General features: G+C 56.6%; 3 protein-coding genes across 10 annotated transcripts; 2 read left to right on the forward strand and 1 right to left on the reverse strand.

Moving 5' to 3' along the window:
- Positions 1 to 109: 109 nt before the first annotated feature.
- On the reverse strand, positions 110 to 4,869 carry LRRC46 (leucine rich repeat containing 46). 5 transcript variants are annotated; one of them, XM_067715739.1, is made up of 9 exons: positions 4,693 to 4,869; positions 4,439 to 4,513; positions 4,233 to 4,338; positions 2,813 to 2,921; positions 1,924 to 1,970; positions 1,528 to 1,637; positions 1,269 to 1,338; positions 688 to 968; positions 110 to 571 (listed from the first exon to the last, which is right to left on the reverse strand). In XM_067715739.1, exons 2-9 carry the CDS (start codon positions 4,446 to 4,448, stop codon positions 240 to 242), a joined length of 1,065 nt encoding a protein of 354 aa, XP_067571840.1. In that variant the 5' UTR covers positions 4,449 to 4,513; positions 4,693 to 4,869; the 3' UTR covers positions 110 to 239. The 5 variants fall into 5 exon arrangements, with proteins under 5 accessions (XP_067571840.1, XP_067571841.1, XP_067571839.1 ...); XM_067715740.1 differs by lacking the exon at positions 4,693 to 4,869 and having other exon boundaries at positions 820 to 968; positions 4,439 to 4,578; XM_067715738.1 differs by lacking the exon at positions 4,693 to 4,869 and having other exon boundaries at positions 4,439 to 4,578.
- On the forward strand, positions 4,695 to 10,512 carry MRPL10 (mitochondrial ribosomal protein L10). 2 transcript variants are annotated; one of them, XM_067715743.1, is made up of 5 exons: positions 4,695 to 4,989; positions 6,872 to 7,041; positions 8,276 to 8,440; positions 8,695 to 8,839; positions 9,559 to 10,512. In XM_067715743.1, the coding sequence occupies exons 1-5, from the start codon at positions 4,710 to 4,712 to the stop codon at positions 9,813 to 9,815; spliced, it is 1,017 nt and encodes a 338-aa protein (XP_067571844.1). In that variant the 5' UTR covers positions 4,695 to 4,709; the 3' UTR covers positions 9,816 to 10,512. The 2 variants fall into 2 exon arrangements, with proteins under 2 accessions (XP_067571844.1, XP_067571845.1); XM_067715744.1 differs by lacking the exon at positions 4,695 to 4,989 and adding an exon at positions 4,996 to 5,151.
- Positions 10,513 to 12,486: 1,974 nt separating this feature from the next.
- On the forward strand, positions 12,487 to 24,948 carry OSBPL7 (oxysterol binding protein like 7). 3 transcript variants are annotated; one of them, XM_067715733.1, is made up of 23 exons: positions 12,494 to 12,933; positions 13,934 to 14,088; positions 14,197 to 14,322; positions 14,497 to 14,550; positions 15,162 to 15,275; positions 15,631 to 15,741; positions 15,837 to 15,954; positions 16,630 to 16,733; positions 17,087 to 17,179; positions 17,263 to 17,395; positions 17,484 to 17,578; positions 17,762 to 17,857; positions 18,528 to 18,665; positions 19,260 to 19,353; positions 20,287 to 20,519; positions 20,665 to 20,802; positions 21,652 to 21,715; positions 21,816 to 21,894; positions 22,844 to 22,988; positions 23,087 to 23,231; positions 23,318 to 23,444; positions 23,655 to 23,777; positions 23,946 to 24,948. In XM_067715733.1, the coding sequence occupies exons 1-23, from the start codon at positions 12,735 to 12,737 to the stop codon at positions 24,052 to 24,054; spliced, it is 2,793 nt and encodes a 930-aa protein (XP_067571834.1). In that variant the 5' UTR covers positions 12,494 to 12,734; the 3' UTR covers positions 24,055 to 24,948. The 3 variants fall into 3 exon arrangements, 2 of the variants coding, with proteins under 2 accessions (XP_067571835.1, XP_067571834.1); XR_010937483.1 differs by lacking the exon at positions 23,946 to 24,948 and having other exon boundaries at positions 12,491 to 12,933; positions 23,362 to 23,444; XM_067715734.1 differs by lacking the exons at positions 22,844 to 22,988; positions 23,087 to 23,231; positions 23,318 to 23,444; positions 23,655 to 23,777; positions 23,946 to 24,948 and having other exon boundaries at positions 12,487 to 12,933; positions 21,788 to 22,230.
- The last annotated feature ends 260 nt before the right edge of the window (positions 24,949 to 25,208 follow it).

Consider the following 25,208-nt stretch of genomic DNA (forward strand, 5'->3'; position numbering starts at 1 on the left):
TGCAAGATCCTATTCTTTGGAATCAGGCTCTGTGTTCCTGCCACTGTTTCTGGGTGCTTTTACTGACAGCTTCCCCTGAGATTCCCCCAAGTGACACGGAAGACACATGCAGAGCCTGGACATACTTTACTGGGGACAGGCTCCTGTCACAGGCGAGGGCTCTGAGGGGGAGGGGAGACCCACTCCACTCTTCGCTCGTCCGTATTCCTGGGGCTTTGCTGGTAGCGATGGGCTGCACTTCACTTCTTGATTTTTTCGGTCACAGTTTTGGTCGTGCTGGGGGCCCCCTTCCCTGCCCGAACAGTGCTTTGCTGGCTCCTGGAAGCCGGAAGACATGGTTTCTTGGTGGCAGAGGAGGCTTGTGGCAAGGAGACGGGCTCCGGGGATGTCTCCTTCCCTTGCCTGGGAGGGACGGAAGGGCTGCTGTTCCCGGCCATGGGCGCCCCTGGCAGCGGTGGGAGGTTGGTGAGGGCGGGCCGCATCTCCACCCTCAGTAGGTGCTCCAGCAGGGCTGTCTGCTGCCTGTGCTCCCGGTGCCTGCTCGTCTCCTGCTCCAGCTCCTTGAGGAAGCCTGTGAGGGGCCAGGACGGTGGGTGGTGGATGGAGCCCCGGGCTTAGCAGGAACAGACTCTCCCCTACCATCCCTAATGAGGAGGAGCCTAAGATGGGGTGGGGAGGACGAGTCACCTGCATGCCCAGACTGGTCTGGCCCTGGGACCACGTCCCCAGACACCACCGCTGTCTTAGCTTCTCTCAGATCCCACAGGGCAGGCAGGGGTGTGCTCTGGGGATGCTGCGAGCCTTGGAAAGCAGGGTCACCTCGCTCTGAGCAGAACGGGCCTCTCAGCTCTGGGAACTCCTCGTCCTCATTGCTTGAGGCTTGATCCTCCTCATCCGAGGTCCAGCGCTCTGCCACAGGCTGCCCGTCTAGGTCCAGGAGCAGTGGCAGGGCTTCTGTCACCAGCCTCCTGCAGGGCAGAAAGAACAGAGGCTACCACTCAGAAGGGCACGCCTGCGCGTGGAGCCTGGGAGGATGCACAGACACAAGCCACAGCAGCCACGCCAGGAGGGGAGGTGTTCTCGAGCTGGAAGATAGGCCTGTGGTCAGGCCAGCCAGCTGAGGGCAGGCCCCAAGTGGAGTTATGGGGGGTGGGAAGGCCAAAGGGGCCCAACTCGAGCTGGAGTGAGGGTGGAGAAGGTGCCAGGGATGGCCCCCCCCAGGTTTGCAGGCCATCACCCCTCTCTTCCCACCTTCACTTCCTTCTCACCTGTAGCTCTCCTGGTTGGTGCAGCTGTTTCCAGTCAGGTTGAGGATGAGAAGGCTCTCGGGGAATTCATCTGCACACAGCAAAGAGAGGAATAATGAGGTTCTCACACCCACCTTCCTGTCTAAAGCCACTGCCTCTTTGCACAGCCCCTCAGAGCCCCGGAGGATGTGCCGATAATGCAGGCACGGGGAGGGAGAGCAGAGAGGAGGGAGGGCACCACCGGGACTTATTCCATGAGCCAGGGCAAGGACGTTCCTACCCAGCTTCAGTATTTCTATCAGGTTCTCAGAAAGGTCCAGAAACTGGAGGTGTGGGAGGTCGCGGAGGTTTTCCACCTGCCTGATTCGGTTTCCTGCCAGAGACAGGAAGCTGTAGGGGAAGGGAGGGGGAGAGACAGCTGAATCACAGAACAGCTGAAGCGGGGGACGGGGGCACCAGGCGTCCGGGGCCCCCTGGCTAGGCAGCCGGATGATAAGTGGGGACGCATGGCCTTCTGGGGTGAGGGAAGCAGAGCTAGGCTTGCAGGGTCCTCGGCTGACCAGCAACTGGGCTTGGGGAGATCTGAGCCAGTTCTTCGGGGTATTACCAGGTTCCTCCCCTTCATCCTCCCTCTTCTTCCCTCCCCCCACCCTGCCTGAGCCCTGGCACCACGTACCGTAAGGAGGGGACACAGGCCAGGTTCTCAATTCGCTCGATCTCATTCTGCAGGAAGAAACCGAGTTGGGGAAACCAAGCTGAGGTCAGCTGAATGGGGGGCCTTTTAAAGGGACAGAGCCCCAAGACCATGTCTACTCTTGAGGCTGGAGATGTGGCACTTTGGGAATGATCATCCCACTTCTTGAACTGGTTGTCACTACCTTGGGATGATTTGTTTTCTCCAGGTGGATGGTTGAGGGCATAAACTTGGGGCTGGGCTAAATTTGATTTAAGTACCCTGATCACCCCACAACCAAAGAGTGACCTGGACATCAGAGAAGGAAACCAAGGGGAAACGGGGAAAGGGAAAAGGCTTTGGTGGTGGATTACACACATGGAGGGGACAGTGTACCTATACTACTTTGGTCTGTCAGGTTTCTGTGGGGGAAGGTTAAGGGATCTGGGTATATTCAACCTGAGGGAGGCTGGAGATCAACCACCCACCCACCCCCACTACCACCACCACCAAAAAGCCTTCAAGGTTCTGAAGGATGCTGAGGAATCTTGTGGTTCCTTCTTCCTTTTTTTCAAAACAGGAAATGGACTTGAGCTATATAACGTGAGAGATTTAGGGCAGACATCAAGAAGGACTTCTAGAACAAGAGAATTGTCTGACAAAAAAACAGTGACTCAAGAGCATGGTCAGCATGTCTTTTGGGTGGATTGGTCTTTCAATTCAAGATAATTCCTGATTCATCTGGAAACAGTTTCTATGAAGGTCTGCCTGCCTGAACACCAGTAAATGGGCAAGATGACCTGGTTGGCTCCTTTCAGATTAGACAGACATGGCCCACAGGGGATGCAGTCCTGTCCACAGGGAGGAGTAAGGGCAGGAGGCAGGAAGTTACCCCTTGCAGATAGAGGCTGTGAAGATTCTGGAAGCCCTCTAGGTTCCTGATAGTGATAATTCCCTCCCGGTCCAGGCGGACAGTCTGCAGTTCAGCAAGCGTGTGGAACCTGGGCAAACGGTCAGCAGGGTTGGCTAACAAGGCCACTTCTGTGGTCTCTTAGGAGGAAGACGGAGGGGAGGGTGTTTCAAGGAGGGGGTGGATGGCTCAGTGATTGCTCAGATGTCAGGGACACCTGCTTGACTCATGAGGCGGGGTCTAGATCGGGGAACCTGGGTTGACTTGGAGACCTGGGTATCTGCCAGTAGCACTGGGAGGGATAAGAGTGAGAGGTGAGTAAGGGCCCTTGGACTGGGAAACTGGGTGATGGCAGCTTACGGTTCCTGCAGAGGCAGGGGAAGACTTCCTCCAGCCAGCTTGGGCTGGGACAGAGAGGGGACAATCTCTGCAGGAAGATCCTTCCTCACCTCCCTTCTGAGTGGTCCACGGAGGGAAGATCACTTGTTCCACCCACCCATTCATTAATCCCCAAACATTTAGTAAGTGCCCATCAGAGACAAATGAAAGAGTCCCTGCCCATCACTACTAGGGAAGCTGGCCAAACATCTATGACAAGTGGATGACAGAGGCATGTGCAAGGGACTAAGGGAGACCATGGATTATACACTGCATTCAGACTGGGGTGTTCAGGGAATGCTTCCTGGAGGAGGTGACATATGAGTAGGCATTAGCCAGGAAGGTGAGGGGGGATGAGGAGAAGGCATTTCAAGCAGAAGGTATAGTATGTGCGAATCCAGACTTCCTTGAACTTTAATGTGCCCATGAATCCCTTAGGGGGTCTTGTTAAAGTTCAGATTCTGATTCAGTAGGTGGGCCTGAGACTCTTCATTTCTAACAAGCTCCTAGGTGATGCAGATGCTTCCCACTCGTCCCAGCACCACTCTGAGTAGTAAGGTGCTAAGATGTGAGAACACGGGGTCTTAGAGAAATCACACACTTATGGAGAGTGGCAAGAAATAAGGCTGAAAAGGCAGCAGAGGTCAACTCAGGCTAAGGTGTTTGGATTTTATTCTGGAGGTACCAGGGAGTCAGGTTCTATAAGATTTGTCATTTAAAAGGATCACTTTGGCAACAGTATAAGGTGCCTGGACTGGGGGTAGAGAGACTAATTAGGAGTTTGTTGAGAGGTGATGACTTATTTAAGACCCTGACTGAAAGCAATTGAGTGGGCATGGTGAAAAAGAAATAGAATGATTTTTAAGGAGGGAGAGTAAGTTGGACATTGCCACTGACTGAATGTGTGGAGTTAAGTAAAGAGAGGGACAAAGAAAGGTAAGTTGACAGATCAGTAGAGCTCAGGGGACTGGTCATCCTGTGTGTTTCAATATTCCAGCACCCCTTTCCTCTCCCATGCACTCACATCTTCTCTGACAGGTCCTCATCCTCAGGGAAGGCCAAGTTCCGCTTCGTGATAAGGGCTTCAGTAATGCACACACCGCCTTCCTCTGGACTCTGGGCAGGCTTATCTGTGAAAAGAAGAGTCCAATTGTTACATTTCCTGATTCTTGGAGGCCTGACTCTACTGTTAGTCAATTGTTCTACCCAACATCCCACCTCCCTACTCACCTCCAGGCATGATCTAAAAGCTGCTGGCTTGGGGAGGGATTTGAACGAAGAGGAGCAGAGCAGCTTGGACAGCCCCTGGGAATGGAGGAATGGAGCCCCAGGATGGTATGAGGATAGAGAAGCTCAGAGAATTGGGGGACAAAGGAAAGGGGTTGATTCAGAGCAAATTGTTGGGGTGGCATAGAAGACGAAAGTAAATCGAAGTGGAGGGTCTGGAGTTTGAGGGGTGTATAGGGGCTTTACTGGCCGCCTACAGGGGGCTTGTAGGTAGATGGTGGCGCGTGCGGAGGGCAAGAGCGGTTGGAGGAGTCTAGCATCGTTGCTAGGAGACTGGACGCCAGATGGGTCATCCGGGAGGGCGGGCTCGCCGGTGCCGGGCTCGGCGCATTCGTGTTGCTGCTCCAGCCGGCGGCTCCGCCCTCCGCTTCCGGCCCTGGGACTACCCACAATCCTTAGCTCCTTCCGTCTCGCTAGGCTCCGGGCCGTTCTTCCGGTGGCGATGGCTGCGGCCGTGGCTGGGATGCTGCGAGGGGGTCTCCTGCCCCAGGCGGGTAAGGAGCGGCCCACGTCTTCTCGGCGCGTTCCGGCCGATGCTCTCTACTCGTCTCCCTCCTCTACTACTAATCCCGTCCCGAAATCTCTGATCCCAGACACCTCCTGATGACCCCTGACCCCAGCTAGATCGCCGGCCTCCTTCCCCCATCTAATTTCCTGTGAGTCCAGACTCTAGTAATAACGACAACACAGCAAAAACGTCAGCGACAACCGCAGTATTTATTCTCGACGCCCCAGTCCCCCTGCCTTGTTTGGGGTTTCTCTAGCCCACCACCCAGCTCTTTCTGCCTCCAGAGATTCCTTAAGGTCTCAGCCTAAATGTCATCTCAGGCCTTCCCTCGCCACCCTCCGCAAAGGTTTCCCCTGTTAAATCTGTATCTCTCACCCTGTTTACTGACCCCTTCGCCTTATCACAATCTAATTTAGCATTTCTTTATTTGTTGTTTTCTCTATTAGACTATAAACTCCATAATGTCAGAACCCATGTTCATTCAGCATAGCCAGCATGTGGCATGGTGCCTGACAGTAATAGGCAGGCTATAGATATTTGTTTAATGAATGATTTTGAGTACGTAATATAGGTCAGGCACAGTGATAAATACTTTACATGTATTATTTCATTTAAACCTTAAAGCGTCCTTTGAAGAAGGCATTATCTTCCCCTCTTTACAGATTAAGAAACTCAAGTTTAGACCAATTGAGTGACTGGTCAAGGTCACAGCTAGTAAGTGGCAGGAGAGAGATTAAAATCTGGTTCCATGTGTGTCAATTATATCTCAATAAAACTGCAAAAATTTTTGAAAAATCTTGTTCCATCTGATCTAACTTAACAGTTAGGTTTTGTGGCCACTGGCAAGAAAACCTCTCACTTAAGCAAATCTCCATGCTCTCTGACTGTTAGAGCCACCTTCTGGCTGCACCTTTCTCTGAGATCCCATTCCGGCCTTGGGAAGGGCTGAAAGTGGGAAGCTCTAGCTTGGGTCCTTTTGTTGAGCGTGAAGCGGTTACCTTGGCTTAGGGCTTTCGAGTGGCTCCCTTGTCTTCTGAGGGGTGCTTTCCAGCAATGCCTGTAAACAAGAAGCATAGAGAGGAGGGAGACTTGTTTGGGGGAGCTGCGAGGACAGTATAACTTTTCCCTCTTGCTTCAAATCACGGGGGAAGGAGCAAGGCATAGAGCAGTGGTTCTCAAACTTTAGTCAGCATCAGCGTTACCTGGAGGGCTTGTTAACACTGTTTTCTGGGCTCCGCTCCAGAGCTACTGACTCAGTAGATCTAGGATGGGGCCCGAGAACTTGATTTTCTAACAAGTTCCTGGGTGATGCTGATGTTGGGTTGGGGAGGGGTGGTGGTGGTGCACACTTTGAGAACCACTGGCTTGTAGCAGGGGTTGGCAAACTATGGCAGGGCTAGTCACCATCTTTCCTACATAGTTGTATTGGAACACAGCTACATCTGTTTGTTTACATATTGTCCATGGTTACTTCCATCATACAGTGGCAGAGCTGAGTAGTAGCGATAGGCCATATGGCTCTCAAACTTAAAATTTTTATTTGGTCATTTAAGAAAACATTTGCCCAGCTCTCTCCTCCTTTTTAAAATGTATTCAAAATACTTTCTCCTTTGTTCTCATTTTTTCCTTATCTCTGCATAAAGAGCTGGAGAAATGGGCACCTCCAAGGATCAAGCACCTGAGCTAAGGTCACCAATTAAAGAGAAGAGAAGGTTCGGGGATTCAGGCTTTCTAGCAGAGTTCCTTGTCCCACTCAGTGCTGAGGCTAGCTCTGTGAACTCTGGTTGTCTGTGCCTAGGGGGTGGGTTTTGTCCATCTGGTGCAGACTAAGAGGCTGCTTCTCACCATATGGCCGTTTCTTCTCCCAGGCCAGCTGCCCATCCGCCAGCTTGTCCGCTATGGCTCCAAGGCTGTTACCCGTCACCGTCGTGTGATGCACTTTGAACGGCAGAAGCTGATGGCTGTGACTGAGTATATCCCCCCCAAACCTGCTGTCAACCCCAGATGCCTGCCGCCCCCTCCCAGGCCCCCCCAGGAGGTAAGAAACAGGCTGGGCATGTCGCCTGGTGGTGGGATGGTGGATTAAAGTGATCTTGTTTCTGTGGCCATAATGAAGTAGCACTCCAGGACATGGTCATCCACATCATTACTTCCCCACTTTGACCCTGTAGTCCAGATACTTTCAAATGAAATCTGCACTTGATTCTGCGTCGGCCTTTTGGGCTCTGTGGTTTGGACAGGGTTCCTGGATTTCCTTCATTCTTGTCTCCAAAAATGTGTGTGTGAAAGCTATCCACACAGGCGGAGGTAGGAGAGAACATCGCTCCCGTCTTGAAGCTTCCATGTTTTCTTAGAGGAACAACACGAGGTTTTTTGTCCTTGAAAAAGACCAGTGGAGAACTGGTAACTTCATGGTGGTTCTCAGCTCCACAAGTTCTCAACTTTGAGAAACACTGTCTTGAGAAAACGAAGTCTTGTCCTGTAAAAATACCTCAATTTTGAATTAACATTGCAAAAGAGTGATCTTGTATTTATAATTGGTAAAATAGTTCAGCATGAGTACAGTGTCAGGGATAACTAAATGATTTTGACAGTATTATTATCAAAATAATGTTTGCTGGATCAGACTGCTGTCCAGTCCAAGGGGACTGAGCATTCTCAGGTTTTAAAAACACTACTCTAGGGAATTCCTGGCAGTCCAGTGGTTAAGACTCCGCACTTTCACTGCCCAAGGCCCGGGTTCAGTCCCTGGTTGGGAAACTAAGATCCCACAAGCCACACGATGCAGCCAAAAAGAATAATAACAAAAACTTAAAAATATATATTTATTTACTTATTTAGGCTGCACCTTGTCTTTGTTGTGGCACATGGGATCTTCCTTGCAGCCTGTGGGCTTCTTTAGTTGTGGCATGTGGACCTTTTAGTTGCAGCATGCATGCCGGATCTGGTTCCCTGACCAGGGATCAAACCCAGGCCCCCTGCATTGGGAGCACAGAGTCTTACCCACTGGACCACCAGGGAAGTCCCAATAATAAAATTTTTTTAATTAAAAAAATAAAAACACTGCTGTAAAGCCTGTGGTTATCAAATGGAAATGAAAGGATGGAGTGGGAGATAGAACATGTCTCAGAGTCAGGGGCCCAGCTCTCCTGCCTGTACCCTGATCTTCATTAGGGCATCACTGGAAGCTCCAGCACCTGTCCCTGAGGGAGTAAGGGTTGTAAGGAGACGGGGCATTTTACATCCCCTTGGTCCTCCTTTTCTGACTGCAGGAGACAGGCCTCGTCCGGCTCCTCCGTCGGGAGATAGCAGCAGTTTTCCGAGACAACCGAATGATAGCTGTCTGCCAGAACGTGGCTCTGAGCGCGGAGGACAAGCTTCTCATGCGGCACCGGCTGCGGAGGCACAAGATCCTGATGAAGGTCTTCCCCAACCAGGTAGAGAACGGCTCCCTGGCGTGGGTTGCCGTATTCCCCTCCCTCACCCCCATCTCAAACCCCAGCATCTCTCCCAAGATGTGGCACTCCTGACTCCTCCCTGCCACGGCAGCCCTCTAGTCCGGGGCCTAATCTGTGATTAGGGTTTGAGGAGACCCTCGGCTTGAGCCCTCAGCCTGGTGTGGCCTGTGACCAAGGTGGGTGACTCCTTCTCCTACTTGACCCCAGTAAGCCCTTCTTTCTTGCTGTTCCAGATCCTAAAGTCCTTCCTGGAAGATTCCAAGTACCCAAATTTGCTGCCCCTTTTTGTGGGGCACAACCTGCTGCTGGTCAGTGAAGAGCCCAAGGTCAAGGAGATGGTGCGAATCTTGAAGAGTGTGCCTTTCCTGCCGCTGTTGGGTGAGCAAGCTCCCCTGCCAGTTGGGGGTGAGGGTGAAGGGGAGTGGGTGCTAGAGCAGCCTGCTGCCATCTGCAAGGCTTGTGTGGGTAAAACTGCGGACATGCTTGGAGGAGACACCCTCTCGCGATGGAGCCTGCGTCGGTAGCACCATTTGATGAGGGCTGCTTGTGTGTGTCACTCCGCGGAGGGGACGTTCAGACACCTTGAGTCTAGCAAGGGGGTAGTGGGTATTGAAACCCACAAAGACAAAGATACTTAAAACAAATAGCCCAAGTGAAGGGTGCTGAGGGGTAGTGAGCAATGTTTCCTAGACTCCCCTGGCGCCGAGAGTCCCTGGAGGTGCTTCTTTCAGAGAGTACTGATTTCACAGGTCTGTGTTGGGGGGCAGGAATCTGTGTTTATTATACAGACTCTCCCCACCCCGCCCCCCCGCCCCAAACACACACTCCATGGTTCTTCAAGGAAGTTTAGGAAATTGACTTAGTGGGGGTTGGACCAGGTAGATGTATTATGTAAGGGATTCTAGGGAAGAGTTAGGAAGGAAGGGAGAGGATTGATCTGAAACAGTGGGAGTGGGGCGGGGCACAAGTGGGAACCAGATTTTGGGGAAGGCTGGGAGGTAGAAAAGGGCAATGGAGAGCAAATTCCTAGGGTTGGACCATTATTTTTGGAGAAGAAAAGCAGTTGTGGGAGCCTTGCTGATCCTGTGTTCTTCCAGGTGGCTGCGTTGATGACACCATCCTCAGCAGGCAGGGCTTCATCAACTACTCCAAGCTCCCCAGCCTGGCCCTGGTGCAGGGGGAGCTGGTAGGAGGACTTACCCTCCTCACGGCCCAGACCCACTCCCTGCTTCAGCACCAGCCCCTCCGGCTGACTGCCCTGCTGGATCAGTACGTCAGACAGCAACACGAGGAGGACCCTGTCGTGCCAGCCAGTGGGCAGCCGGATCCTCCCGACGCTGTTCCGGACTCGTAGCCAGCCTCTTGTACCCAGCCTGCCCATGAATACACTCTGCCCCGTTGGCTGTCAGAGAGATGGGGAACTTGGGGTGAGGAGTGGCGTTTGTTACCTGGCTTTCACTGACAAAGATCTCTTCCAGTACATGGCAACCCAGAGATGCAGAGGGATCCCATTTCAGAACGGAGGTGGCTCGTAATCACTGTCTTTGTCCCTAGTTTTCCCAACTTGGGACCTGATAGCAGCGGTCTCTTTCCATTCTCCAGGTCCAAGGCGGAGAAGCCTTTGGTTTCTGTGTTCACTGCCCTTGCTGCACGTGCCTCCCAGCCTATCCCCTCGTGGCTCCAATGTGCCAGAGTAGCGCAACTGAGTAATTGATTGTGCTGAGAGTGGCATCTGTTGAGAGCCTACTATGCCAGGCTCCCTTTCCATGTGCTAGATCCTGTATTCCTCACATGTCATCCCCATTTCACAGAGAGGAAGACTAAGGGGAGGAGAAGTTAAATAGCCCGCCCATGGTCATGCAGTTGGCAAGAGTCAGCACAGGGACTGAGCCAGGCTCTTCCTACTCTGAAGATGCTGCCCTGGTTTTCTACACTAAAGCTTTTTCATTAGGGTCCCAAGCGTGCTTGGGTGTTAATTCTGCGCCCTCAGGGTGTGCCATGTCGTGGAAAAGTTGGGAGCACTGCTTTATGATAAAGTGAAATGCATTTTACTTACTGTGTTTTGCTGTTGACAAGCTTATCCTCCCTGTAGACTTATTCCCAAGGTCATCTCTGACTCACTTCTCTTCCTAGAAAATCCTTCCTCTTCCCATGTCCAAGCCTGTTACCTCCCTGTACTTGCTCCCACAAATGACATTGCTTAAGTGCTTGTCCTTTTGAAGGCAGCTGCCCACTTTGTCCAGTATCTGGCCCATCTCAGGTGGTTCAAAACAAAAGAGCTGGGACTTCCCTGGTGGCGCAGTGGTTAAGAATCCGCCTGCCAATGCAGGGGACACGGGTTTGAGCCCTGGTCCGGGAAGATCCCACATGCTGTGGAGCGACTAAGCCCGTGCACCACAACTACTGAGCGTGCACTCTAGAGCCTGTGCCACAACTACTGAGCCCACGTGCTGCAACTACTGAAGGCCGCGCACCTAGAGCCCGTGCTCCGCAACAAAAGAAGCCACCGCAATGAGAAGGCCATGCACCGCAATGAAGAGTAGCCCCCGCTCGCAGAAACTAGAGAAAGCCTGCGTACAGCAACGAAGATCCAACGCAGCCAAAAATAAAATAAATTTATTTAAAAAAAAGAGCTGAGGGAAAGCCAGGATTCTGTTTTAATAAGGGGGTCTGGGGGCTCTTGAGTAGGAGGCCTCATCCAAGTCTCAGGGAACTGGAGGTTTTTAATGGAGAGGGGGTGTATGACAAGAAGCCTGCCCTTGTCCTTGGTTGGAGCGCATTCCGGGTGGACGGGGGTGATGCGGGGAGTTAGTTGATCATTGCTCTAGGAGCAGTGCCACAGCTTCCTTAGTCCTGGGCAGACACTGCTCTGGCAGTGATGGTCTGCAGCAGCTTTTCCTTCCCTGGTTCAGGACCAGCTCTCCACAGTGCCCAGCTCTGTGCCTTTCGCCCAGGGATGCTCAATCAATAGGAACTGAATTAAAAGGCCCCTGAGGCTCCTGGATGCCAGAGCTGGTCTGGCCAGTGGTGCCCAGTGCTCGCCCTGACTCCCAGAACCCTGCCAGGTGCTAACAACGCCCTCCTGGGGTGGCAGGGACTGCTGAGGTTCTGAATGGAACAGAGAGCAGGCATCTCCTGAGAGATGTGTAAGCCAGGGCCCATGGGACGGCTGGTTGGGGAAGTGGCCTATGTCATATTGGGAATCAAAGAAGAACCTCGAATTGCATCCTTCGCCTGCTGGCGTTGCCTGAAACCACAGCATTAAACCCACTTCTTTCCAGAAAGTGGCTGCACTGCACTTAAAGCTGTCAGTCCAGTTCATATTCATTTGAATGAATTCTAGACCTTTCTCAAGAGGTAATTTTTAATTAGAATTGAGCAACTGCACACAGTACTCCGGCAGAAGGGCAAAGGTATTCAGAAAGGGAGGCCAAGGGTACTAGAGTTGGCTCCAGCTAGCTTTTTAACAGCCAGGTAGTTACCGCCCCAGACCTGCCCACCATCCAAAGACTCGGTAGGCTGGGGGGTGGGGGGTGTCTTACTACATAGGTGCTTCCGGCCCCCATGGGTCCTGACCTGGTGGGGCATCACCCCCAGTGACAGCCTCACTGTGGCCCTCTTGAACTATGCCCTGCTGACTGCCTTTGGCACTGTCAGCTGTGGTTCCATGGGTCACCCCTCCCTTTCTGTCAACCTGAAAGCTTTGCTGGCTCCAAATTCCACAATCTATTTTCAGATGTAAAACTGAGAGGCAGGGGTTAATAAGGAAATGGCCTTGGGTACTAATTGGGGTCAAGGCCATACTAGTGTGAGCAAATTCTTTACCAGCACTAGCTTGGGGCCAGCAGCTCCCTAGTCCTCTGTGATCTATCTGGAACTGTGCCCACTGGGGACTCTGCTCTCACTCCCAAGCTTTCTGGGTGCTGGGGAGTCGGCTCAGCCCTGAGTCCTCCGGGGAGCAGGGGGGCAGAGCTGAGCGGCTGCCCAGAGTTTGGCTGGAGGAGGGGCCGGGGGAGGGGGAGGTGAGGAGATCCGGCTAGAGGGGAGGCTCCGACGTCTCCTTCCTTCCTGGTTCCTGCTGCAGCTGCCGCCACTGCTCAGCTCCGTAAGCAGGGAGCTGGCGGCTCGGAGACGGTGACAGAGGCGGAGCGGTGCGCGGGCCAAGGAGCACTGGTGTCCATGGACCCTGGGGTAAGGGGGCCGCGCTGGCATCAGCTGACATTCCCCAAGAAGGGGACATTCACCTGAAGCTGGTGGGTCTGCTCTTCCAGAGATGAGGGCGGGAATGGAGGTGGAAAGGGGGCACCCACCTGGCTCACCTCGACCTGCACCCTCTACTAACAGAGCCTCCCTCCATCCGCAAGCAGTGAGGGGCCAGGATCCCACGGAGCCAGGAAAAGGGCACAGACACACCCAAAACACTGGAGAGTTTGTTAACTTTCAATGGCTGAATGTAGGAGTTTTCCCCCCAGGTCAGCCTCTGGTAGCATGGGCCCCTCTGCCCTGACCTCCTGGCCACCCACACCCCACCACGTCCCTGTCCCCTCCTGGCCTCAGCTCCACCGGAAGATCTGGGCTGCTTCCCCAGCTTCAGGCCAGCCTTGCCCCTCCAGTCCCCTCCCCCATCTCACACACACAGCCTCATGCATTATGGATCTCCCCGTGGAGCCAGGATGGCCAGGGCTGGTGCCAAGGGCGCCTGTGGGCACTGCTGCGGGGCCTGTGCGGTCCTTGGCATGTGTCTCCAGTGGCTTGTCCCCCGCTCTCTCCAGGTGGATGGTACTTCTTAGGAGCCCCAGGGATGGGGATGAAAGAAAGGAGGCTTGGGGGACGGGGGGACAGAGGGTCCGAAGTGGGCATCCTAGGGGGGCGATTGATGGGAGGCACAGGGGAAAATGCGGGCTGTCTCAGGCCTCAGTTTCCTCAGGCAGAAAAATGGGAGCCCAGGAACTAGAGGATATGGAGGCCAATTGGTGGGGAGCTGGGGTCAAGAGGTTGGGGGGCTCTGTAAAGGGATGGCAGAGGAGTCTCCATGCTGTGGTGCTGGGCTCAGGGATCCTGGCGGAAGAGGAGCTGGGTTGAGATCTCGCATGTCTAGTCTCTGGATTCCTCTGTCCTATTTTGGGGCCTCTTCCTTCACTCCCCTGCCTCACCTCTGATTACCCCCAGGGAATCCTCCAGAGAAAGCATGGGGTGTTTCCTGGAGCCAGGGAACGTGTGAGTGCCTAAGGTGGGGCAGGGCTGACTTTTCGAGGTTTTCTTTTGGCACCGGCCTGCCTGCTGCGCGCTCCACCTCTCTGGGCAGCGGGCGCTGAGACCTGCCCAGAGTGGGGTGGGGACAGGCTTGGGAGAGGTGTGGCAGGTGAGCGGAAGATGTGCTCGGGGGCTCTCATCCCAGAGGGTGCAAGAGGGGCTGGAGGTGGGGAAGGTGATAGACGAGTCTGTGCTAACAGGGTCTCTCTCTGCTTCAAGGGCCCCCTCAGGACAAGGTGACATCTTTCCCCTTCCACTCTCCTCTACGTCCTCAGCAGGGAGTGGCCACTCCCTTCCCCATGGACTTCCAAGAGCGGGACCCTCCCTCCCTGGCTGAGAGCACACAGTCCGCCAAGCCCAGCAGTGCCCAGCAGGTCTGAGGGTGGGGAGTAGGCAGTGGGCGCGCCGAGCTTGGCCCACAGGGGAAAAAGGCAGAGCTGGTCGCTTCACCGGCCGCTCCCCAACTCTGTCCTGGACTGCAGGCCTCCGAGCTGTGGGAGGTAGTGGAGGAGCCTCGGGGCCGGCTGGGGGCAGAGGGTATCATGCCCGAGAGGCAGGAAGGCCACCTGCTCAAGAAGAGGAAGTGGCCTCTGAAGGGCTGGCACAAGGTAAGGAGGCAGGGCAAGGGGAGGGGCCGGATGGGGACGCCGGACGGGGATGTGTGGGGTTGCCGGGGGGTACAGTCTGTTTGTGTGTCAGAAGAAACTTCTGTATGGTTGCTCTCTCCCCACATCCTTTCCTCTCTGCCCCCCGGGCCCTGTCCCTTCTGGGCAACGTCACAGAGATACTTTGTGCTCGAGGATGGGATCCTTCACTACGCAACGACTCGGCAAGATGTGAGTCAGGGCCTCGGCTGGGGGATGAGGGAGGACTTTGGCCCCAGAGTGCCCTGCGCGGGCAGGGGGCTTCTGGAATCCCCCAGAGCAGGGTCTGAATCCCAGGGACACCAATTATTGGGTGTGGGGTCTTGGGCAGGTTACTTCCCTGGGCCTCAGCTCCTCACTTCTACGGTGGAGAGAGTGCAGCCACCCATTTATAGAGTCTTTGTCTTGGTGAGGGCTCTCAGGACAGTGCCGGGCATAAAATAAGTACCCAAGGCATGAGAGCTTTATCATCGTCGTCCTTGTCCTCTGCTCTTGCAGGAACAAGGAACTAAAGGCCTGGACACCCAGGCTCTCTCCAAGAAGGTGCTCCTTTCTCAGCCTCGCAGATTCCTGAGGGTGGGAAAAGTTTTCCTCACTCTGTGACTGCCTAGAGCTCAGATTGTGACTTGACATAGCGGGGTGTCCTGTGCGCAGGAGGACGACTGACAAGTCCTGCTGATACTGTGACTTGGGCATGAGGGTGAACCTGCTGCCTGGCCCTTGAGCCTAGCGTGACCTCAGTGATGGTGGCCCTGGTGGCCTAAAACAAGTCCCCCTTTCCCCCTCCGATCTCTCCACCCCAGATCACCAAGGGGAAGCTCCATGGCTCCATTGATGTCCGACTGTCGGTCATGTCCATCAACAAAAAGGCCCAGCGCATTGACCTTGACACTGAAGACAACATCTACCACCTCAAGGTGACATCCCTGGGAGCCAGGTGGTGGCTTGGTCCCCAGCCTGTCAGAGGCACTGGGGCACGCAGGAGAGAGGGACAGGGGCCGAGGGTCTGTCTGAGTTTGACCAGAAGGGAGTTCCTACCATGTACAATAGCCAATGGCAAACTGGCCCTGTTGGCTGTTGTGTGAACAGGAACAGAGCTGAAGGCTTGGAGACCTGCAGAAGCTGTTTCTGCCTCCCCGCAAGGGACCTTTGCACAAGCTGTGTGCTATAGGGAGAGACCCTGCCTGCCTGCGGACCAGAGCCCCAACTTCTTGCCTCTAGAAAGCCATCCTCCCTTTCATGCATCCCTCCCCTTCTCCATCACCTCTGCAGATCAAATCACAGGACCTGTTCCAGAGCTGGGTGGCTCAGCTGCGTGCCCACCGCCTGGCCCAGCACCTGGATGTGCCCCGAAGCCTGCTGCCCAGCACCACTCACCGGAAGGTAAGATGGGCCCTGGGGCAGCGACAGATGATGTGGGGATTCAGGATGAGACTCAGGGAGGCAGGCACCTTGCTGACCCTTGACTCACCCCACAGGTTCCTGGTGCCCAGCTTCCGGCAGCGGGTAGTGCCTCGGCTCTGCCAGGGGTTGGACCTCAGGAGAAGGTGTCTTCCTGGCTGAGGGACAGTGATGGGTTAGACCGCTGTTCTCATGGTGAGGGGCCCCTGGCACTGCGCCTCCGTGGGAAGGGCCCATGCTATTGCATCTAGGTGGCATCAGCAGTCACAAGGAGGAGAAAATGTTACCTCCATCCCTGCCTCTGGGAGACCCAGTCTGATGGGGGAGACAGCCTCCATCTCTAGGCTGATCAGGTCTCCTAGGGCCCTGCCCTGGGGAGCCTCAGGCTTACAGAGAATGATGGGGCTCGTGCTCTAGGCATATAGACAGACCCGGACACAGGGCCAGGACTCATGAAAAAGAAGATCCAGAATGCCAACGCAGGGAGGGGTCCTGAGGAGTAGGGCCAGGGAAGGGGTGTGCACTAGAACCGGATTCCTGGAGTTGCAGGCTGCGATGCTGGCCTGGGAGAGGGAAATGCAAACCAAGGGGGGAGAGCGAGAGTGGGAGCCCCCTGGCCTGTGTGGAGGTGGCCGAGGTAAGGTGTGGTCTGGGAACAGTGCAGATTGGGGTGCGGGCGCTTCCGTGAGGCCAGACCAAAGGGTGGGAGCTGGGAACTGCTTTGGGCTCGTGAGTGGGGGAGGGCAGCCAGTGTCGGCATTTCCGTGGCTGCTGGTGAAGTCTTTGGAGGAGGAAGGGAAGCTAACGGACAGACTCTGGGGGGCCTGGCCAGTGTTGGGAGAGGGACTTCCTCATTCATCCTTCCCGCAGAGCTCTCTGAGTGTCAGGGGAAGCTCCAGGAACTCTACAGACTCCTCCAGAGCCTGGAGTCCCTGCCCCGGATCCCCTCAGCCCCTGTTATCCCCACACACCAGGTAAGGTCCAGGGGAGGAGGCAGGGGCCCGCCCAGGGCTATCTCCGCTCTTGCTGTCTTCATCTCCATCACTTCCCCGGACAGGTCCCCAGTCCCCCTTATATGCTGCGGTTTCCTGGAGAGCCACCATCTCCCCGTTGCCCCTCCCCACCGTGTCCAGACCGCCTCAGGGTTGTCTTTCTGCCCCTTTGGAGCGACCCCTTCCTCCTGTGCCCAGGCGGCTGCCAGGCTGTCGGTCTTCTGCCTCCGGGATGCTGGTGTCTCTGCGTCCTCCTTCATGACCGTCTACCTCTCTCCCGGCTTTGGTGGTCTTCCCCACCCTGAGACTGAAACTCCCTCACCTCGACTTGCCAGGCCTCGGTGACGACCGAGAGACCCAAGAAGGGGAAGCGGACCAGCCGCATATGGTGCACACAGAGCTTTGCCAAGGACGACACCATCGGGCGGGTGAGGTGGGGTGTGGACCCCGAGATGCTGGGTGGGAGGCTCTGAAGGAGTTGCACCCTTCAACCCCTCCCCTTCGCCTACAGGTGGGTCGTCTCCACGGCTCTGTTCCCAACCTATCTCGCTACCTGGAGTCCCGGGACCCCTCGGGCCCCCGCGGGCTGCCACCCCCAGACTATGCCCACGTGCAGCGCAGTTTCTGGGCCCTGGCTCAGAAGGGTGAGTGCGTGCCCTGGGGGTGGCTGGGGGCAGGCGGGGAGAGGGAGAGGGAGAGGAAGGGAGTCTGATGGCCGGCCTGCCCCCACAGTGCACAGCTCGCTCAGCAGTGTCCTGGCCGCCCTCACCACTGAACGGGACCGACTGAGGGACCTGCACCAGGGTTCGGATCCATCCAGGCTGGGGGTGAGGCTGGGGGCAGGGTGACCAGTGGGAGGAGTGGGCCCGAGCCCCGAGGACTGCAGGCCTGGGGGTGGTCCCGGACCTGGGCCGGGAAGGGAGGTTGGAGGAGGCAGGCTGTGCCCGGCAGGCTGGGGAGGGCTTCACCCGCCCCGTCCCGGCACCTGTGCCCTCACCCTCTCCCTGCAGGTCTCTGAGGCCGCAGCCGGCCCGAGGCGCCTCCACTCGCTGTCCGTGTCCTCCGACACCACTGCAGACTCCTTCAGCTCCCTCAACCCCGAGGAGGTGGGAGCCGGGGTGGGCTGTGGGGACCATTCCTCTGGGCCTTCTTTCTCAGCAGAAGTGAAGGCGTGGTTGGCGTTCAGACCTGAAACTCCAGCCCCTTTCACGGAACACGGGCAGCAGCCACATCTGGGTCATTTCTTAACAGCGTGCAGAGTGCTTTTGTTTTTAAGTCAGAGTCCCGTGAGGCAGTGATTCTTACCCTCAAGTTCACAGATGAGGAAACTGAGACTCAGAGGATCTAGTTGATGGGCCCAGGCTCCCGTACTACATGGGTTTGAATCTGGCTCCACTGTATGCTGGCTTCATGACCCAGAGCCTCAGTGTCCTAATCTGCAAAGTGGGGGTAATAATTGCACCTCCCTGGTAGGGTGAGTGTTGGGATTGATGGAGTTGATACACGCAAAGGGCTTGGAGCCAGGCTCAGAGTCAGTGCCCAGGCAGTTATCATGCAACCCGTGTCTCCTCACTTCCAGGCCGGGATCTTTCCACCAGGCCTTCGTACCCCACTACACTCGCTCCCCTCCGCATCTTCTCCTGCTCAGCAGGTCTCAGACTCAGATAGTAAAAGTCCCCAGTCACACTTCCCTCACAAGGGAGCTGTCAGGCCAGGGGAGCCCTGCCTGACTCTCCCGGCTGGGCCTTGGGCCTGACACCTGTCCCGCTCCCACAGCAAGAAGCTCTGTACATGAAGGGGCGAGAGCTGACCCCTCAGCTGTCCCAGAGCAGCGTCCTTTCCCTCGCTGATTCCCACACAGAGTTCTTTGATGCCTGTGAGGTTCTCCTCTCTGCCAGCTCTTCTGAGAATGAGGTGAGGGAGCGGGGAAGCTGGTAGTGAGAGAGGAGGGACCCTGGGAATAGAGGGGTGCGGTCCCGGGAGACTGGAATCTGTGGATTCCCAAGTCCTTTCTAACCACCTCGGCCACTTCTCTGGGAACACGTCCAGATCTGCTGGGTTTGTGCGGCCCTGCTTAGAAATCTCTGCTGGAGACCCTTCTTCCAGTTTGATGTGCTCCATCCCCATGGGTTCTACTGAAACTGCTGTCTCAGCTGCACCCCGTCATCTTTCTGTGACCTCGTTTCAGCCTTAGCACTCCCTTGACGCTCACCCTCCTGACCCTGAATCCCAGTAATCCCCAGCTTCCCTTCCCTCAGTGTCCCGCCAAGCTCCTGAGCTGTCTCCCTGCTAGTTGTAAGGCCAGGCCCTCTCCCTCCCAAGGTGGCAGGGCACGCCATGATTCCAGGCCTCCCAGGGCAGTGTCTTAGGGCTCAGACCCTCCCAAATATATTCTCTTCCCCTTCCCACCAAAGGGCTAGCTGGGCAGATTCTTGCCAGGCCCTGGGCACTGTCCAGCTGCCTGGGGGAGGCCTAGTCTGCCCAGCCTGTCATCTGTCCCTGGCCCAGGGCTCAGAGGAGGAGGAGTCGTGCACCAGTGAAGTCACCACCAGCCTGTCCGAGGAGGTGCTCGACCTCAGGGGAGCTGAGCGCTGTCAGAAAGGTGCCAGCCAGACGGGCAGGAGGGAGGGCAGGAGGTGGGCACAGCAACGGGGTTCGTCCAGGCCCAGGCCCCTTGGGAAGTAGTCCCTTGTAGTACTGGTGGGCTAATGGCTTCGGGTGCTGACTCCAGGGGTGACCCTTAGGGTGAGTAAGGCTAAGCTGTGACTGTGCTCCAGGGGTGGCCCTGGGGGCGGGGCAGGCTCAGCCTGGGGCTAGTCTCCAATCTGGGCTTCTGCGAAGGCTCGCGTGGGCCTGATAGGCAGAAGGGCCCGCTTTTTAGCAGTGTGGCTTTGTACGTGTCATCTTCCTTCTTGGAGCCTGTTTCCTCATCTATAAAATGGGCTGAATAATTTTATTTGTTTATTTTATTTTTTATTTTTTTTTGCGGTACGCGGGCCTCTCACTGTTGTGGCCTCTCCCTTTGCGGAGCACAGGCTCCGGACGCGCAGGCTCAGCGGCCATGGCCCACGGGCCCAGCCGCTCCGCGGCATGTGGGATCTTCCCGGACCGGGACACGAACCCGCATCCCCTGCATCGGCAGGCAGACTCTCAACCACTGCGCCACCAGGGAAGCCCTGGGCTGAATAATTTTGACATTGGTTTCTGTGCTCATGAAACAGAGCAGAAGCCAAGGGTGAGAGTCAGGAAGGGCTTCTGGGGTGCAGGGTTTCTGTTTCCAACAGTGGGAACTGTCCTCTGGTTCTTAACTCTGCTGCTCACCTAAATCCCCAGGAGCTCATCAAGAATGAACCACTCCCCACCACCCCCCAAAAAAAAGAATTAGCCCCCAGCCGCCTGCCCCATAGTGAGTCGAGCCTGGGGCCTGGGAGCGAGCAGACCTGGGAGCACCTCAGGAGCTCGGGAGGCCGTGGGCCTGCATGCGAGGTGCCCAAGGCAGAGTGACAGGCGGGTTGGCCCCGGGATTGTGTTCCAGGAGGAGCCGTGGGACCACCCCGCCGCCGATGCCTACCTGCGGCCAGTGGGCCCGGGGCCGACGTGAGCCTGTGGAACATCCTGTGGAACAACATCGGCAAGGACCTGTCCAAGGTGTCGATGCCCGTGCAGCTCAACGAGCCACTCAGCACCCTGCAGCGGCTCTGCGAGGAGCTGGAGTACAGCAGCCTTCTGGACCAGGCCAGCCAGACCACCGACCCCTGCGAGCGCATGGTGGGTCCGCCCAGCCCCCGCCCAGGCTGCCGCCACCTCCCAGGATCCGGTCTACCGGGCCCACCCCAGGCCCCCGTCCTGGCTCATGGTAGGGTGGTGGCAGGGCGGCATCTCCTCTGATCCCCCGGCGCCCCGCCCCCTGCAGGTGTACATCGCAGCCTTTGCAGTGTCAGCCTACTCCTCCACATACCACCGGGCGGGCTGCAAGCCCTTCAACCCTGTCCTGGGGGAGACCTACGAGTGCGAGCGGCCTGACCGAGGTTTCCGCTTCATCAGTGAGCAGGTGAGGCCCTGGAAGAAGTGGGCTGGTTGGGGCAGCCATGTGGCCAAGGCCGGGGAACACCCGGGCTTCAAGGGGCCAGGGCGTGGGTGAGAACACCCGACAGTCGGGCCGTCAAGGGAGGAGCTCCCCGCTCCTTGGGGAGAGGGACTTCAAACAAGGAGTTACTGTACCATGTTCTAGAGCTGGGATTCTGGAAGCTCATAGGAGGTTATTCAGCTCTGTTGGTTGCTTGGTTTTTAAATCCTGAAGGCCACGGGTAGTCACGGGAGAGTTTTAAGCAGTAGAGTGACATGCTTAGAATTGCAATTTGTAGGGAACACTCAGGCAGTGGTGGGCGCCAGGGGATGGGGAGAGGCAAGGAGGGCAGGCTGTGGGATCCCTGAGTTCAAGGTTCCAGATGGGGAGCTGTTCTAATGAGGGCAAGGCCGAGTTTTTCCAAGGGTGTGTTGTGGAGATTGCAGGGTGATAATCGGCTTTGGGGGAGAAGATGATTAGGGAAGAGGGTCCTCATGGGAGGGCTGGCTTTCAGGCAGGCCATGGGTGGAGGCCCCACCTGTCACTGCTAGAGGACTTGGGCAGGATCTCTGGAGGGCACCATGCACAGGGTCGGCAAGGAGGGCCCTAGAGGGGAGAGAGGGAGAAGGGAGAACATAGGGGCCTCGTGGGAAAGGAGAGGGAGATGGAATTTGGGTGGTGGCCAAGGACACCTAGACAAGAGACCTGGAACTAACTGGTCTTCTGGTTCCCAGGGGAACTGGGGATGGGGGTGAGGGATGTTGGGGGCCTGGGGTCAGGAGCAGACCCCAGGGTCCTCAGAGCAGCCTCTAGAAGACTTCCTTGCTCATCAAGGTCTCCCACCACCCCCCCATCTCGGCGTGCCATGCGGAGTCTGAGAACTTCATATTCTGGCAAGGTAAAGGGTGGGGCTGGGGGTGAAGCGCAGATGGGGGAGGGGCTGGAACACTCTCTGGTCTTATCTCTGCAGTCGTTCTCCTTCCCCCACCCAACTCCAGACATGAAGTGGAAGAACAAGTTCTGGGGCAAATCCCTGGAGATTGTGCCTGTGGGGATGGTCAATGTGAGCCTGCCCAGGTGAGTGTAGGCACAGGCCCAGCCTACAGGCCATCCTCCCCGGGCTGGGGGGGACGTGGGAGGGACAGGAGAGAGAGGCCTGGTCTGAAGCGGCTCAGGGTGGGGCAGTGTCTGTACATTTATACCTGGGTTAACAGCAGTTGTCAGTAAAGAAAGGTGAACAGTCTTAGAGCTGGAAGGGCTCGTCAGGGTCACCTGATCAAGTGGCTTTCGCACTTTTTGACCATGACTCACAGTAAGGAATGCATTTGAGACTTCAAGTCAGTGCACAGTAACCCATTCACACACACACACACACACACACACACACACACACTCACACACACACACACACACGCACACACACTCGCACACACACGCACACAAGCCTAAAGTGATTCTAAAGTGATTTCAGGACTGCTCACAAACCACATTTGAAGCACCCTCATCTCGCCATGTTACAGGTGGGGAACTGCAACCAGAGGCCAGTGCAGGGGTGGGGAAGACCCTGGACTTCAGGGTCAGAAGTCCTGGGCGGGAGTCTTGGTTCTGCTGCTTAATTAGACAAGCGGCAGAAAGACTTGACGCCTCAGAGCCTTGAGTCTGCTCGTCTATAAAACAAGAGTAATAAGTAATATTCGACAGAAGTGGGGAGTAAACAGCTGATATATGTGAACAGACATATATCCCAAGGACATAGACCCGCCTATGTTTTTACCCCTGTGACTTAGGCCCTCTGGAGCTTTCTCAACAGATGGAGATGTGTTAGTTGAATACTTTCTGTGAAGGCTGCTTTCCTTTATAAATATGTCATCCTTCATGGAAGGACCATGAGCTGGAACCAGGACCCCAGGGTTCCTTTCCCAGACCCGCATGACCTGCTCTGATGAGACAGGCATTCCCCGGCTCAGGGTGGCACTTGTTCCCCAGGGCCGGCCAGCTGCCCCCCGCCATGCTCTGTCTCTCTCAGGTTTGGGGACCACTTTGAGTGGAACAAGGTGACGTCCTGCATTCACAACATCCTGAGTGGCCAGCGCTGGATTGAGCACTACGGGGAGGTGCTCATCCGGAACACGCAGGACAGCTCCTGCCACTGCAAGATCACCTTCTGCAAGGTGGGTGGCCTCCCTGCCCCACCTGTCCGTCCCAGCAGCTCGCCCCGGGGAAGAGGAGGGGACACCTCCCTAAGCCCTCTGTCCCACCCCCACCCAAGGCCAAGTACTGGAGCTCCAACGTCCATGAGGTGCAGGGTGCCGTGTTTAGCCGAAGCGGCCGCGTCCTCCACCGACTCTTCGGGAAGTGGCCCGAGGGCCTGTACCGGGGACCCCCGCCGGGCAGTCAGTGCATCTGGAAACCCAGTAAGTGGGGCGCTTGGGGCGGGCTGGGCAGAGGTGAGGGCAGCTGTGCACAGCCCACCTGCCCCAGCCCCCTGCCTTCCCCCTAGACTCAATGCCCCCAAACTATGAGCGCAACTTCGGCTTCACTCAGTTTGCTTTGGAGCTGAATGAGCTGACGGCAGAGCTGAAGCGGTCCCTGCCTTCCACAGACACGCGGCTCCGGCCAGACCAGAGGTCAGTGCCAGGCGGGTGCCGCTCCGGAAGCTCCGGGCTCCTCCCTCCCCACGTGGGTTTCCACGCAGACCTGGGACTATGTCCTTCCTTCCTTGAGTTGCCTCGGGGAGATGGGACCCGTTTGGGGGCAGAACTGGGCAGGCACAGCGGCCTTGGATTTGGGGGCCTCTGAGAGTGGGCAGTTCCGCTGACTGCCGTCTGGTTGCTCAGGTACCTGGAGGAGGGGAACATACAGGCCGCCGAGGCCCAGAAGAGAAGGATCGAGCAGCTTCAGCGAGACAGGCGCAAAGTCATGGAGGAGAACAACATTGTCCACCAGGCTCGCTTCTTCAGGTGCCTCTGCCCCCCTCTCCAGGTCTCTCTGCAACCCAGGCCCCCCTCCTCCTCCCCACTAGCCCCTTCCTGCTTTGAGTGGGGCTGGCAGCGTAAGGCAGCATCTCGGGACCCCGGCCTCAGTGCTGGGTGTTCACCCCTCTTCTTCCACGGCCCCCTTCCCCCCAGGCGGCAGACAGACAGCAGCGGGAAGGAGTGGTGGGTGACTAACAACACATACTGGCGGCTGCGGGCCGAGCCGGGCTACGGGAACCTGGACGGGGCCGTGCTCTGGTAGCCCAGGCCCCAGGGGCAGGAGGCCCCGGTCCCCCCTCCTGCCCCCACCCCGCCACGGACACATGGGCGAGGCCAGGCTCTCCCACTCACTGCCCTGGAGACCAAAGGGGAAGCCGTGGCTCTGGCCCTCTCCCCTCTGCCGGCCAGAGGGGCTGCATCTCAGCCCATCACCCACCCCTTGTTTGGGGTGGGAAGCAGTATTCGTGCTTCCCCAGTCTTGTTGCCCCAGACAACCAGCATGTAAGACCCTCCTTGCTCTGTCAACCCCTTCCTTACCCCCTGGGGTACTTGGGGGAGACTCCAGGCCCTCCAGGATCTGTTCCCCATTTCAGTGCCTTCCTAGGACACAGGGGACCCCTCGACGTTCCCCAGGATTCCCATGCCCAGGACTCGGGCCCCAGCTGTGAGGTTGGAGTGAGTGAAGGAGAGGGGATGGCCTTTTCTCCCACCCCCGTCCCTCCCATGCCCCATCTCCAGCATCTTCTCCCCCTGCCCTGGCCCAGAGGGGCTCCCTTTGCTTGGCCCTGGCAATTTCTCCTATCCTCCTGGATCCCCTTCTCCCAAACTGCAAAACGCCTGCAGCTTCTTCGTCCCTGGTCCTCAAGTGGTTTCCTACAGTCTCAGCTCAGTGGATCCCCCAGAGCAGACAGGGCAGGAAGGGCGCCTGGCCTCTGACCCACCCGGAGTGAGCGAGCACTCATGAGAGTGTTGGTTTGTGTAGAAGAGTGTGTGCGTGTGCCTGTGTACTGCTTGCGGGCGAGCAGGATTCCTCGTGTAGGCCGGATGTCCCCTGCGGGGGGTCCGCCACCATTGCTGCTCATTTTACCAGTCTGCCTCTGATTAAGGTGAATTGCTATGACATTCCAAACTCCAGTAAAGACTGTCCCAAACTTTGGCCTGTGACCATTCATTGAAAAACACGTGCGCTCAAGCCCCGTGAAGGCCCATAGCTCCCCACTCACCTGGGCTAAAGACCCAATGTCATCTCTCTCCCTGAATCCTCACCTCCTGTCACTTCTGCCTCAGTGTCTCTCTGACCCCTTCTCGTGATTGCACCTAGCTTAGGCTGGGCCCTTATCAACTTTCGCCTGGACTATTGCAGTATCCTTGGAGCCTCCAGTCACTTCCATTCTAATGCTGGCTTTCAGGGTGATA

This window comes from Pseudorca crassidens, chromosome 19 (assembly GCF_039906515.1).
Source record: "Pseudorca crassidens isolate mPseCra1 chromosome 19, mPseCra1.hap1, whole genome shotgun sequence".
Lineage (NCBI taxonomy): Eukaryota > Metazoa > Chordata > Mammalia > Artiodactyla > Delphinidae > Pseudorca > Pseudorca crassidens.

Bases quoted from the DNA above. Each gene is read 5' to 3' on its own strand.
- LRRC46 (XM_067715737.1), bottom strand. From the start codon at position 2,300: ATGTGTGTAATCCACCACCAAAGCCTTTTCCCTTTCCCCGTTTCCCCT. The intron at 1,638-1,923 runs GTACGTGGTGCC...CTTCCCCTACAG, and splicing joins GCCTGTGTCCCCTCCTTACG to CTTCCTGTCTCTGGCAGGAA. The intron at 969-1,268 runs GTGAGAAGGAAG...TCTGCCCTGCAG, and splicing joins ACCAACCAGGAGAGCTACAG to GAGGCTGGTGACAGAAGCCC.
- OSBPL7 (XM_067715733.1), top strand. From the start codon at position 12,735: ATGAGGGCGGGAATGGAGGTGGAAAGGGGGCACCCACCTGGCTCACCT. The intron at 15,955-16,629 runs GTGAGGGGCCCC...TCCTTCCCGCAG, and splicing joins GTTAGACCGCTGTTCTCATG to AGCTCTCTGAGTGTCAGGGG. The intron at 20,803-21,651 runs GTGAGGCCCTGG...TTGCTCATCAAG, and splicing joins TCCGCTTCATCAGTGAGCAG to GTCTCCCACCACCCCCCCAT.
- MRPL10 (XM_067715743.1), top strand. From the start codon at position 4,710: ATGGTGGCGCGTGCGGAGGGCAAGAGCGGTTGGAGGAGTCTAGCATCG. The intron at 7,042-8,275 runs GTAAGAAACAGG...TTCTGACTGCAG, and splicing joins CTCCCAGGCCCCCCCAGGAG to GAGACAGGCCTCGTCCGGCT. The intron at 8,840-9,558 runs GTGAGCAAGCTC...GTGTTCTTCCAG, and splicing joins GCCTTTCCTGCCGCTGTTGG to GTGGCTGCGTTGATGACACC.